The 14,785-nt window shown below is 38.7% G+C and overlaps 1 protein-coding gene across 6 annotated transcripts in view; it reads left to right on the plus strand.

The window, feature by feature from the left end:
- FOXP1 (forkhead box P1) overlaps window positions 1-14,785 on the plus strand; it is a 714,752-nt gene that overhangs the window by 574,762 nt on the left and 125,205 nt on the right. For all 6 annotated transcript variants that reach the window (XM_054975302.1, XM_054975305.1, XM_054975306.1 and 3 more), the window contains one exon: window positions 9,560-9,719. In XM_054975302.1, the coding sequence (XP_054831277.1) occupies window positions 9,560-9,719 (160 nt within the window). The remainder of the gene's footprint in view (window positions 1-9,559; window positions 9,720-14,785) is intronic.

Raw genomic sequence — 14,785 nt, forward strand, 5'->3', positions numbered from 1 at the left:
TGTTGTATGATGTCCTGCTGTCTTTGAAATGGCCCTGTGTTGATGCAGTGGTGGTTCTGCATTTAAGCACACATGCCAAAATTGACCAAACTAGTTTCTTACCTACCAAAACCTTTCTCGGTCCTAATGTCTTTTATTGTAGAAACCCAAGTTTTAAGAAGTGTGTGGATTTTTATAGCTGAGTTATGAAAGTGGAGGGGGGGAGGGTTATAATGGGAAACGCTGACACAAACCTTAACTATAGCCCGCTAACAGGCGCCACTATAATAAAAAAGGAACAGATTAAAAAATGTCTAAAATGTAAATCTAAAGGACTAACAGTAATTAAAATGGAAATGGCACAGGGAGGGAAGGCATGTAATTGTGAGATATCACTGTGCAGAATGCTCTCAGCTTTGTTTTGCTGGCTGTTTTTCTAATTCAGTAGGGCTTACTCATCAGTGGCAGTTCAATGCGCGTTAATGACTCTGGGATGCAGGCATCACTCTGGACAAAGAAATGATTATTGTGCGGTCAAAAGAAGTTCAAAGACAAGAAGGGAATTTCAGTTTTTCCCTTAGAGATCCACATTCAAGAGCATATAAATTAAGCCAAATGTTAAAAACCACAGTCTGAAAGCTGACTTCAAAGTCACAACTCTCTAATTAATGAACTGCGAGCTTCAGTTTGGACAAGTCGTGGTTTGATGCGCCCATAAATCAACATGACAGGTCTGTTTCACAGTCTCAGACAGTGCTTGTCATTGAGTCGCATCAGATGTAAACACAGCAGAAAAAAAAAGAAGGAATATGAAGGAGGTGCAATTGATCAACAGAATTGGTAAAAACCCACTTTTGAAGCACATTATGCATGATCACAGGAAATGGCTATAGCCTCAAGAGGCTTTCTCCTTCTGCTGTTGCTTTTTTGAATCAGATTTCTAACAACCTTCAAAAGGGAGAATAAGAATTATGGAGCTTCTCCCCTGTGGCTGCCAGGCAATAACCCCCTGTTGTTATTTTGTGCTTCTTTCTTTTCAAAGGCGTCAAATTTTAGTTTTTTAAAGATCTTTAACTCTATATTTGAAGACAAACAATAAAGGGCTGCCACTGTCATTCTTATCAGTTACCAGGGATTGTATTTTTTTTCTTTCTGTTGCCACTTCTTATTAACCTCTTATTTGGTCTATTAGACATAGTTTTGAATGCAAGCCTGCATGCTGGGAGAACATGAAAGTTCAGATGAGCTCAGAGGGCAGATAAAGAAATTTGAAGGGGAAAGTTACACAGCAGAATGAACGATAAAAGTTAACTCTTCTAAATTGCTGTTGTCAGACAGGAAAGCGCATCTGACACAAAGATGATGGCTCAGAACAGGGAAAAAATACTTTGCCTTTTAAAAAGGCGAGAAGGGAACTTGGACAATGTGATGGCGTTTCGATACCTAACAGAACTGATTTACTGTGGTCTCACTTCTGATGGCAAAATATCTGGAGTCACAATACAAACAGACTCCTTCCTGTTTTAAGAAGATTATAACATGATAAATGTAAAAGAGGATCCCTTTGCTTTTTACTGAACTAACTTTTGTTTTAATTAACCCGTTGGTTTAAATAGAGACCTGCTTCAAACAATGAGTTTCAGATCACTCCTCTGGTTAGAGGGTGGCATTATTAAATTGGTATTCAGCTGGTGGTCTGCATGTGTCTGCGCATGTGTGTATGTACTATTCATTCAGATGTGCATGTGCTCAATCAAATCATCATATGCAGTTTTTTTCATGTAGGCTGGTGACAGTTTTAACAAGGTGTAAACTTACCATTCAGACTGATGGTGTGCCTGTATTAATTCACTACCCACCCAGTTATTAGTAGTTCACGGTGTTATACCGTTATCTAAAAACAGAACAAAAGCAAGCAAGGTAGCTTTGAGATAGAAATAGCACACCATACATGGTATTTTTAAAAGTCCTTTCTCCTGTAAGTTAGATGAAGAGGAATTTTATAGCAAGGTGGAAGGCATGTTTATAGTAATGCCTGTTAAAGACAGATTTTGGATCTGTACTCAAAAGATAACTGTATTGTTTGTTTTTTATTTTACCAAAAATTTGGCCTGTGAAACAGAGATATTTGTTAAAACAGATATTGGGATGAAATGATAGAGGGAATTCTAAAGTAGATTTTTTTAAAGCACATTTTTGCATTCAAGTTCAGCTAAGTAGATTGCTTTGTTTAAAAGGCCGTTTTTCCTCCAGTAGTTATGACAATTTATGTTAGGCAGTAGGGAGTAACCCAAGAAAGGAAAACAGACCTTTGACAGCAGCTTTAGGGAGGGGATCAAAAATGCAAGTTTTATCAGGATATTTCAGCATTTTAACAACTGACTACTGACCTGACAACAGGACTGCACCGAGACCTTTTTTGTATGCATTCAATTGTGAGAAGTAAACAAACTGCCTTGTATCCTGTGTTTGGTAACTGGGTGGAGAGCACAGTTTGGCAACGTGCATTGCTTTTAAGTTCTTTCTTGGACAATGGGTTTGTATACTTTTTTATCCTGGCTTTTAAAATGGAGAAAGAGCTTTCATGAGCTTTTCCTGGAGGATAGCCGTGAAGACAACAGAGCAGGCATCAGTCAACTTATATAAATAAAGCTGGTTTTAAAATATTAACTTGCAAGAAAGTGGCAAGTCACTGACATGTCTAAAGCAAGGAGTGTTCTTGTACTAAATCATTCCTTTTACAGCATGAATTTTTCACAAGGATTAGTATCTGAGATACTGAACAAATTATTAAACACCAGTTTAACTATCCTTGTGATTTATATTAATCTAATAACTTCAGAAAAACTGAGGACAACTGGATCATTTGGGACATGCTGGTTTAAAATAGACCCCTCTCACACACACACACACACACCCCACCTTCCCTACCCTTTTCAGCTTATTTACATGTTTGTTTTTCTCACTGTAGATTTGGGTTTTTCAGACAGAAAATCAATTAACTTTCTCAGTGGGTTCAGTAATAGGTCTGAAATTGTTTGCTAATATGATATTGGTGGGAGGCTTTATTTTCCAATTCCAGAAGAATAAAACCTCTTTGGCATTACAACAACAACAAAAAAACTGACCATTTGGGCTGTTCCTTTTCACCTGCAGGCTCTGCATTATATTTTGCTGCAAGTTAAAGAAAATTAGAAATCTGCAATTTTGAAAGCCAATTTCTGCAAATTAAATTCAACACAAGTGAATTCTGATGATTAAATATGCCTTTAAGTAATACATTAAAACACACAATTAGAATTTGTAATTGATGACAGGAAGCATGCTAACAATAAACTTATATTAGCGATACAGTCAGCCATCCAAACACATGGGAAATATGGGGAATCTTACCACATTGAAGAACTCAACTTTTTGCCACAAGTAAGTGACAGAAAAATATGGTACCAAGTTTGTAATAATATGGATGACCTGGTAACCATATGTTTTAAAAACCTTCATAAACTGGTTGTCAGCATTGGTTTAGTGAGCATTCTAAAGAGTAGTAGAAATGGGTTTAATATGTTTCCAGTCTCCTGGGGAATAAAAAACAAACAGCCACCTTCTAATTCAGTGAATGTGTTTCCAAGCCATTTCTGCCATATGTTAGAATGTCTGTCTTCACTTCCTCTTGACCTAGATCAAAGAAAAGCACACACAAAAGTCAAAACCAAAACAAAATGGATCTTCATAGTAGCATTGGCCAGGCCTGTGGGGGGACAGAAAAGAGTAAGCATATGAAATTGCGGTTTTTCTCTCTTCTTCCTTCCCCCTATTATAGGTATCTCCTCTCTAGCGTTGCGATCTGACCGGAGTAAGTGTAGCAGGTGGCGCAGATATGAAATGCAGCCCATGTACCCTTGCCTTCACCATCACCCTATTTCCATCAACACCATACTTCCTTCAGTGGAAGCTGCAAAACAAAACAAAAAATTCAGCTCCTTAAAATAAATTAATTGTAGGGTCCAGTACTAATATTCATGCCACTTCCCATTAGCCTTGTCTAGGAAAGCATTAAATAATGGCACAGAGCAAATACATGCTTTGTTGTGTATCAGATAGCTGATTAGTACGCTTTACTTGTGACCTGGTTCTCAATCCCGATCTTTTCCCCTCTTGTCAAATGGAACTGTGTTATGTACACTGGCACATACACACCCCTTCCCTTCCATTATTTCTGTAGGATTAAAGAAACAGGGCTACATTTTTCAGGGATGCCCATTTGTTTTGGAAAATTGTATACAGGAGGTATTTTTTGTAGATTATACCCAGTATAGGGAAGGTAAGGATCACAAAATGCTATCTGAGAATCAGGAGACCCACTGCTTCTCTTGTATATTTCCTCTCCAAATTACAAGATCTGTTACTGATTTTTTTCCCTCCTTTAGATGAGTGGAAATATAATTATTTCTTATAGATAGCTTTTCTCACTGCTGTACCCCGAGGGGCGGGGGACTGTTTATCAGTGTAGTGGGTTTTTTCTTCCCTCACCTTTTCCCTCTCCTCCCTTTCCTCTCCAAATGCTGATGTCATAATAGGTCCTATGTTTCTGTCTGCCAAGGGTTCACTTGCTTTCTGCCAATGTTAGCTACAAAAGCATTCCAGACCTCCACCTTGATGTGATTCCTAACAGATTAGGGATATTAGATAATTTCCTTCTATTTATTTTACTACTGCTCTGTATTATCTTTCTATCATTCAGATAATTACTAAGGAAATCTACATTAACTTTTTTTTTTTGGCTAGCTTAAGGGATTGCTAAACACTGGCATGATGTATTGATGTTCTGCACAACCAAAGTTTTCCTCCTGTCATCATACAATAAATAAAGAGATATCTATCAAAACTGCAAAGGCTTTTTCATGGGTTTTAAGGAACAAAGCCAATAAAACACATGATGAGCAGAACCTTAGAGGCTTCCTTAAGTGAAACCAAATTAAGAACTCCGAAGCCTCAAGTACTGTACATATTAAACACTTGCATTCAAGTAAGATGTTGTTTGCTAAATTATGAATGTGTGTAATTAAAATCTAGTGGCTGTTTCTATGAAAGATTTACAATGTTATTTCATCGTTTGTCATGGCTAATTAACAATATTAGATGAAGTTTTTCTTCTTCAAAGGTCTGACTTTTTTCTCATTTATTTATGTCAGAAGTGATAAACAGAGTAGTTAAAAGCTTCTCGGGGTACAGCAGTGAGAAAAGCAACATGTTCTTTTACACCTCAAAGGTTCAAGGTTCAAGTCCCAGTGGAGTAAAGCAACTTATTCTTCTAAGGGTAAATAATGAACCCCCTCCCACCAGAGTGCTGATTTTTTTTTAAAAGTGGCATAATACAAGAGAAGGGACTGTGGGTTGATTGATTGCACAACAGAGAGCACTACTATGAAAATGTAATAAATTAACCAATTGGAGCCTCTCTAGTTGAGACTAATAAATAGAGCACAACTTCAGATTATTTTTTCATTCCAGTTAAGTATATATGAAATAATGGGTTGAATGCAGCCATGTTTTCAGTTACTGCCCCCCCCCCCAAAGGAACAATGCATCCCCTTCAATCACCCTGGGGGAGAGGTTAGGCTCAGAATATGTGACTGGCTCATTCCACAAGCTTCTGTAGCAAAGGGCAGATCCAATCCTAGTCCACTACACCATGCTGATTTATGAATCTCATAGGTACGTTTTTTCAATAGAACCAATGTCCTGTTCAAATTGGGCCATTCCTTGTTCATCCATATATTTTTTAAAAAATATGGATTTTGCAGGAAAGATCCAGAAGCTAGAGTAGAGTAGAAGCAACTCCTGTATCCAGAGCTGTTTTTATACGCCTACTGGGATTTTTAAACAGGTAACACCCACATCTTCTCACATGCTACATTTCAAGATCTCCATTTTAAAATGCTGTTGTCATGCAGCATAGGAGAGACTGCCGTTTGAGTAATATAAAGCCAAAATATCCTAGGGTGCTGGAACTCATCGTGCGGGTTTGGGAAAGGAAGGGTTTGACCCTCTTTCCTGCGAACTCCAAATGTTATTTCTTTACAGTATGGTAGTTTCCATTCGATTATATCTCCTTGGGAGGAAAGGTAGACCAGCATTATCATGGTAGAACAAGGATTAGGGAAATATACTAATCAAAGAATAGAACACATCTTTAGCTAATGGTCAATGGCTAATCTGTATGTATTTGTTTGTGCAGTCAATAGAAATAGCATACCACTTAAATGAGGTTGGCAAATTTCAAAGTGCAGTTGCTGGAAGTATTCTATCTTTCTAGTATTTGGAGTTTGAAATTGGTTTCCTAATACCTTGGCATCCTGAGCTGCTCTTGATATGCAGACTTTAGCATCTATTGCGAGAGAGATTCTCCTGGATTTCTCAACAGCTGTAAGTGCTATGATGTCCTTCTGAATCAACTTTCTGTCTTTTGCAGACACTCTAGTCCTCTTTAAGGGGGAGGTAATATTGAAGGATAGTTCTTTCCAGTTGAATTATCATATAGTATTCCTTGGGGATTAGTCTTGTCCCCTACTTATTCATATCCACATGAAAATGCTGCAAAAGATGTTCTGAGTATATGGAGTGTGGTATCAATATGTCAATGGCAGCCCTCTCTGTTTCTCCTCTTCGTTGAAACCCCATGAAACAGTCATGTCCTTGAACAGTTATGAAGAAACCTCTGGACAGTGGCTTTGGCCCAGAATACCTATTTTTCTGTTTCAGCTGATTTGCAAGTTGCATCCACTGTTAAAACATGGAACCTTAGCCATTGTCATTCATGTCTTGTTAACAATTAACTACTATAATGCACTCTGTTTGGGTCTTCCTTTGAAAACTAGAGAAACGCCATTTTATTGCTGTGGAGCAGCTGGTGTGGCTTTTCCCAAAGCTTCCTGAAGTGATACAAATCACTTTGGGAAGCTTTGCTTCGGGATTGCCAAATCAGCTCACCAATGTTGGGGCCAATTCATGAATCCCGAATCTTTACAGATCGGGCCCAATTCAGGTTAAAAAAACCCGAATTTGAAACCTGACGCGCACATCCCTATTAAATCCTTTTAAAATATTGTGTATCATTTTCAAAAATACTAAAAGTAGTAATTTACAGGGTCAAGAAATTCACAGTATGTTGTCTGAAGTTGTATGAAGGCTCTGTTCAGTCTTATATCAATACACTTTAATTACTATAGCAATAAGTGTCAACTTTATTTTGGAAATATTTAAATAGTAATGGATTTAAAAAAAAATTAGATTGGCCTTTTATTTCTTTGAGATTGCCTTGGATGTTGTCCTGCATTTGCATTTTAAACATTCATTTTTAACTTTTTATTGTGTGTGAATGGCTCACACCCCTTACATGATCCTAGAACCAGAATTTAGTCAACCACTGTTGTTTGCCTGGGCCCATCACTGTCCCTACATTGACTTATGCTGGCTCTTCAGACCATGTGGAGTCAAACCCTAGCTGGGCACTGTCATTCACTAGGACCTTCCCTTGGCCACTTCTGGTTCCTGAAGCACCTTCTGGCCTCACAGGTCTGCTGAGTCAAGCTGGTTTCCAAAGCCTTTTAAAGTTATGAGCTTGTAGCTTTTGTGAATGACTTCTTCTCCCCTGCAATTTTTCAAACAACAGTTCTTTCCCTCCTTGCAGTGAATGGCAGCCATTCAGTTCCTTTACATACAAGAAAATAGAGGAACATTGGAGCCCATTTGGTGTAGCGGTTAAGAGCGTGGGACTCTAATCTGGAGAGCTGTGTTTGATTCCCCTCTTCTCCACTTGAAGCCAGCTGGGTGACCTTGGGCTAGTCACAGTTCTCTGGCGCTCTCTCAGCCCCACCCACCTCACAGGGTGTTTTGTTATGGGGATAATAATAGCATACTTTGTAAACCTCTCTGAGTAGGCATTAAGTTGTCCTGAAGGGCAGTATATAAATCAAATGTTATTATTACTAGAAAGTGGGGGGCATCAGATTTGCTTTCTGCTCTTAATTATTCTGTCTATTAAACAGACCCATATCTGAGTGGTAGAATGAATGCCTTACATGTAAAAGATCCTCAGGTGTTAACTCACCAGTTCAATTGATAATTGGTACTGTCTAAAACTTCTCCCTCTGTGTAAAAACGGGGAATATCTGCTTAGCAATTTAGATGGTTCTGAGCTGGATGGATTTTATACCCAACAGGGTATAAATGAAGTGCAGGACTTGTTTATTTGCAACTTGTGACCCATCCAATTGCCTTCCAGGTTTGCCTTGAGTTTTTAAGCCCAGAGAGTCATCAGAACATGGAAGCTTTTTGAGCATGTAGTTCTCCCCTTTTCTCTTTTATCCTAATAGCACTCCGTTGGGGTAGGTTATTGTCTTGCCAAAGAGCAAGAGGTTCTTTAGAAGTTGATAGCAATAAGCATACCAGTGTGGAAGGAAAGCAATTTATTAAACAAAGAAAGTAAAATACAAGGGAGACATAAATGCATAATTCAGACAGAGCATACATACAAAGAAATAACAGAAAACATTAGCACAATAACATAACTGAACAGAGGAAATATACATATACAACTTGAGTACTTACACTGCCAACTTTAGTTGTCTGGGACCCCAAAAGACAACAGGCAGACTCCTTATGGCCAATTGGTGCCAAGCACGTTACTGGTCCATCAAGGCTGATTCCAGTTTGAGAGCAATTTCACGAATACTTACATAGGTTAAACTTACATATACCCCTCCCCGGTACATTAATTTTTTTCAAAAGAGGGATGGTTACAGAGAAGTCGACCAGTTGTCACAAAGGGAAAGTTTAAGACCAAAACATGCTGTGTCCCAGGCCAGCTAGCGCCAGTTCAAGAAATTATTGCCTGCCTATCCTTGGGGCCAGTTTGCTTAACCTCTTTGGGAATCCTTATACCCTTGTACTCAAACCAGAGCTTATGTCAGCAGAGAACAGTATAGGTTAGCAAGGCATATTTAAGCAAGAAAATAGATTCAGGCCATGGCATGAGAAATCATATTCAGGCTCTGGCATGAACAGGGCAGTATGGCAGAAGCTGTGATACACCAACTAACCTTGATATACAATATTCTTGTGCAGTTTCTACTACAGTTATGCTGAGAGAAAAGGATAGGCGAAAGGTCACCCAATGAGGTTCATGGCTGAGTGAAGGTGCAAATTAGGCTTTCCTAGTCCTAATCTGATACGTTAACCACTGACCAGTGTGGTGTGGGACTAGGATCTGGAAGAACAAATTTCAAATATTCACTCTGCCATGGTAGCTTGACAGGTGACCTTGGATCCGTCACACACTCTGAGCCTAACTTACCTCAAGGGGTTGTGTGAGGATAAAGTCGAGAAGAAGAGAATAATGTAAGATGTGTTCGGTACCCATTGGGAAGAAAGATGTAAGTAAATGTTTATATGATGTAAGTAAATAAATAACACTCTTAATACCGCCCTCCTTCTCTGACATTTATGGACAGTGTTTCTGAAATAGAAGAATAAAAGTCATTTGTAATTATTTAATTTTTCTTTTTCTTTTGTTTTGCAGCCCCAGCAGCAACAGGTGACTTCCCAGCAGTTGGCCTTTCAGCAACAGCTTTTGCAGATGCAACAACTGCAGCAACAACACCTCCTGTCTTTGCAACGCCAAGGTCTGCTAACCATTCAGCCGGGCCAACCCACCTTGCCATTGCAGCCTCTTGCTCAAGGTACGTCCCAGGAATTACTGCTGTGTGCCTTGATGCTTCTCCATGTATCACAGTGAATTGGCCAACAGTGCAAGCATTAGAAAGGTGTTGCATTCTTAGGAAAACACTTCCTATGTCTTGCACCATTTTAGCTCATAACTTGACAAGCCTCTTGGGAAACAAGATTTTTTCTTGTTTTCTCAAACTGAGAACCCCACCCCCAACACCCGGGTGATTTCTTTTTTATTTGTCTTTGTTTTCATGAGTTTATCTTGGATCGATATTTAGGACATCTTTGATCAATATTTACTTTATTTATATCCCATCTTTCTCCTCAATGGGGACTGAAGATGGCTTACATCATTCTTCTCTCCTCCATTGTATTTAATATAGATAAAACTTGTTAACAGATTTTTTTTTTAAAAAAAAGCAAGCTGACCAGCTTTTATTGCTTCATGAACAAGAAACTTAAAAATAACTCTGATGAAGGACTACCTTGAAAGTTTCCATAGCCTTACAAATTTACTCAATAATGAGAATTGTCCTAGCAACATTTTTTAAAAAAAATTGAATATCTTGGGCACTACACAGGGCCTCTACAAATAAGTTGGGGGTACAAATAAGCATCAGCCCAAGAGCTGTGAAAGCAGGAGCAGCATTGATGAAATGGGAGGAGCGGCAGCTTACTGCTTGGGGTGGGGTGACCATTTCCTAAATCACTATTCTCAAGAAAGCACAATAAAAAAGCAGTCAAAGCAATGATGATGTCTTGAATCAGGAGCTGTAGCACAGATCAGCCTTAATTTTATTTTTGATCCCCACCCCACCTGGTTGACAGAATACTAAATTCTTAGTCACTGATTTATTTATTTAAAATACTTATAATCTGCCCCGCAACCAATTTTCTCAAGGTGGCGTAGAGCAGTTAAAAACATAATAATTCTCATAATTATCTGAAATGTTGAAATATGTAGAACATCCAGGCAGTAAAACTGCAGGTAAAAGCAAAAGCGATAAAACCACCAGGTAACAGTAATGGATGCCAAAGACCTGAGAAAAAGAAACATTTTCACCAGGTACCTACAAATCAAAATAGCAAGTGCCAGCATCTGTTTGTCTTACAGGGAGTTCTACAGGTGAGGTGGTACCTTTTGTGTAAGATCTTTCCATCTTATCTCCAAAAATCGAGGTGTACAGAATAAGGCTGTTAACAATGATCTGAACAGTCAGATGTGATTATACGGAAGACCATAAGGTACTCTGGTCCCAAGCCACTTAACGCTTTATAGAGGTAAAAATAAGTGCTTAGAATTGCATTGGAAACAAAATGGCAAACAGCGAAGGTTCTTCAAAATTGGCTAAGTGTATTCCCAAGGGGCTGTACCACTTACAGGAGTCTTTCTTCTGAATTATTAGTTCAGAAATTTCCTTAAACTTGAAGGCAACCCTCTATAGGGCACACTACAGTAATCTAATGTAAAGGTAACTGCAGGAGCGCTTTTTTCATGGGATAAATGTGGGCAGATTTTGCTTGATTCTGGTATGGTCTGTTAAACAGTTGATTGTGTGAGACTTTCAGATATGCTCAGCTAGGCGCTGTCCTCCTGAGCACGTTAGCCTCTGAGTATGCCCCTCTCAAAAGTGTCAGCATACTTCTTGTTAAACACACGATCAGGCTACAAGTTCCTAGAGAAGCCACTTTTTTGTCTCTGCTTTCAGTTTTCCCATCTTTAAAATGGGAATAATCCTTTTTTAGCCTTACAGAGTTACTCTGAGGGCAAACAAATGTAGGCCATCTAATGTTCTTTGCAAACATGGCACAGTAGAATTAAATTAATTAAAATTAACTACAGTGAGAGGCCTTTCCCTGCTTTTCTTGCATATTTTCTGTAGGCGCATTACAACTCCTTGTATTAGCAGTAGTAGTAATATTCATTATTTATAAGGTGCCTAATAGCTGGGTGCTATATAAGAAGTATCATTTTTAAAAAATGATCCCTGCCTTCAGGCTTCCTGTTAGAAATTGACCTCCCGTGCCCATTATATGTTGGGATTTCCAGCTGTCGGAGTGGGAGGGGGGTTGATTTCATTGCCAGACTTGCTTCTGTGCCTTACAACACAGAATGAAGCCTTGTCACCTACGAATGTCGTTGTTAGAGAGGTTCAGGTATACAGATGCTGGTTGAAGAATTGGCAGTGCTGTAAGGGATAAATCTTCAGATAGTGAAGGGGATCAAGCGCTGCGCAGATTGGTACAGCCCCACTTGGGGCTTGTTTATTCTGAGACTTTGTCCTTTTAGTAAGGCTGAACAATAGTTGTCTGCCTCCTGTGTCCTTCCTGTCTTTAAAATGGGTTTATCTGTGCATAAAAACTGTCTCGAATAAATTTGGAGAGGTGGTGTAAAATATTTTAAATAAATAAATACACTCTTTTGTTTTAAATAAACCCTTGAGACTTTGAAGAAACCCTTGAGACTAACCTCAGTTCAAGCTGTTTTGTTTGGCCTAGGCATGCCTTGGTGAGAAGTCTGTAAAACATAATGCAACTGTTTTGAAGAGACATCCTCTCCCCTCACTTTCCCTAAATGTTGAATCTGAATAGTCACCTCAAAAGCTTCATTTAACTCGCTTGACTGATCTGGTTTAGTTAAAGCCTTAAGGCTTCCTTGGGTTGTCAGTGCTTATAGTGAATTTTTGCCCCTGCCCCTTCCTCTTTCTATATTTATATGTGCTCTATGAGAGAAGAAGGATTATGTAGCTTGCAAGCTGCAACCCACTGTGTTCCAACTGACTCTGTCATACAAGCCGTATTCTCTTTTCGTGGCCAACCAACTACTTTCATTGCCAAAGTGGTTGTTTAGTCGTCTCTAAGATTTCGTTTGAGATTCTGAAAAGATTTGGGTTTCTTCCTCTGTCCTTTCCTTGTTCTCCTCATTGTGTGGGGCCAGAGTTAATAAGTGGAGCAGAAGGGCCTGTCTATCTGGACTCTGGATCTCCCGTTGCTTTCCCCCTGCAGTGAAGCTCAGCAGTGGAGTGAACACGCATGAAGCTGCCATATACTGAATCAGACCCTAGATCTGCCAAAGTCAGCGCTCTAACTGGCAGTGCTCTCCAGTATCTGAAGTAAAGATCTTCCATAACACCTACTACCTGATCTCATTAACTGGAGATGCTGGGGATCGATGAGGAACTGATCTAAAAGTTGAATAAAATAATAAACTTTAATAAAATAATAAACCATACAAAGTGCAATTAAAAAGAATAGCAGTGTTGTTCAACACATATTAGCGCCATAGTGTTGTATATTAAAATGAATAGTTTCCCAGATATATAGGTATTCTTGTTGCCCACTTTGGACTTAAAGGGTTTTTTTTGTCAGAGGACTGGAATGTATTCATTCTGTGATTATATATAACATCTTTATGTGAGTAACTTTTATCAAAATATTTTTAATACATTTCAAACTTAAGATTGGTTTTGTTCCCCATGAAATAATATATGCATAATAATTATACAGACTTCTCCTCTCTTTTCAGGTCCACTTTGTGCATGGTCAGGCACTGTGTATTTATAGTTATATTTATGAGGTTAATCACATGAGATTTTACCACTGAGGAAGGGCATAGGCCAAAATGCATTTGGTTCTATACATGTGGTGAAAATTGTATGATAATACCTGTATATTTGGAAACTGTTCATTTTAATATACAATGGTATGGTACTAATGTTCAACCACACTGTTACTGTTTTTACTGTTCTATTATTTTTTATTTGATTAAACTTTTATACTGGTTCCTTATTGAATTGTACTACATTTGGGCAATAATCCATTCGGTTTTTCTGTCTCAGACTTTAGTAACTCTTCTTTTGTTGGGTCGTGTTTAGAGATGGGCACGAACTGGGGAAAAACAAACCACGGGGTTCGTGATTCAGCATTTCAGTTCGTGCCCATCTCTAGTTGTTGTTTTTTTCCCCTTTCTCTTTCTCCTATCCCTGTGCATTGAACCTGGAACCTTCCGCATGCAAAGCAGTGCCCCAGTGGGGCCACAGATCCTTCCTCTCAGCCCAAGGCCTGCTGCTGGTCTTAATGTGTATAAATCTATAGGCCTGAATTCTTTAGAGGCATTATGAAAAGGGCAGTTGTTACATGTTCCAAAGTCCTATTGTTCTCAAGAGGAAAAGGACCACTGATAATTTACTTAGCTTCCAGTTTATTATTGTTGCTATAAAGGCTTCAAAAATTAAATTAAAAAAAAACCTTGGGAACAAATTATGAGAGAAGTAGTGTAGGCTAGTGTTATTTTGTACATGTAAAATATTATAGCACAAGTTAATTACACCTTCAGATTTATTGGTGAGAAAGATCACAAGCTGTTCCTACACACCCATCTACTGGACTCTGAATTCAGCCTTTCTAATTTTTTTCCCACAGTTCCTCTACTATTAAGTTTGCTTGGTGAGGTTCATTGTATAGTACATCAGTTAAGCTGTCCAAAAGAGGGCAATTGGGCAGTGACAAGACACGCTCATGTGTAATGTGAAAGAAATGAATGTGGTGATGCATGAAGTGTAATCTGTGCAGCAACACATCAGAGACACCAGTAGGTAATTCAACATTCATGGCATTGATTGATAGGTTTCACGGTGTAGTATAACTGTTGGTTCCTACAACATTAGGAAGGAGCATATTTAAAGAGGGGGTACCCATTTAAGCACTAGACACTGGACAAACATAAACAAATGTTTCAGTCAGTGGGTGGCTAGCAGCATAAAGAGGAAATAATGATTTACACTCCCCTGTCTTCATTTCACTTATTAGTGTTGAGCCTCTATGTGGAGAGGAAAATAAAATAAGGTAACTTGAGAATTCAGACAGGTCAAAATGCAACACATTTTTTTTTAGCAGAGAGATTTGATGCCTTAAAACTGATGTCATTATGAGGTTTAAATCAACTTTCTGCTTGCTTGAACATGGTCACCCTGGTATGGAGGTACAAGGACAAAAAAAGGTTGAGCTCGTCCAGTTGTCTTTGAGCCAGTGAATACCTGGGGTTGTGAAATCGAGTTCCATGCACAGCAATCTGTCA

This window comes from Eublepharis macularius, chromosome 4 (genome assembly GCF_028583425.1).
Source record: "Eublepharis macularius isolate TG4126 chromosome 4, MPM_Emac_v1.0, whole genome shotgun sequence".
Lineage (NCBI taxonomy): Eukaryota > Metazoa > Chordata > Lepidosauria > Squamata > Eublepharidae > Eublepharis > Eublepharis macularius.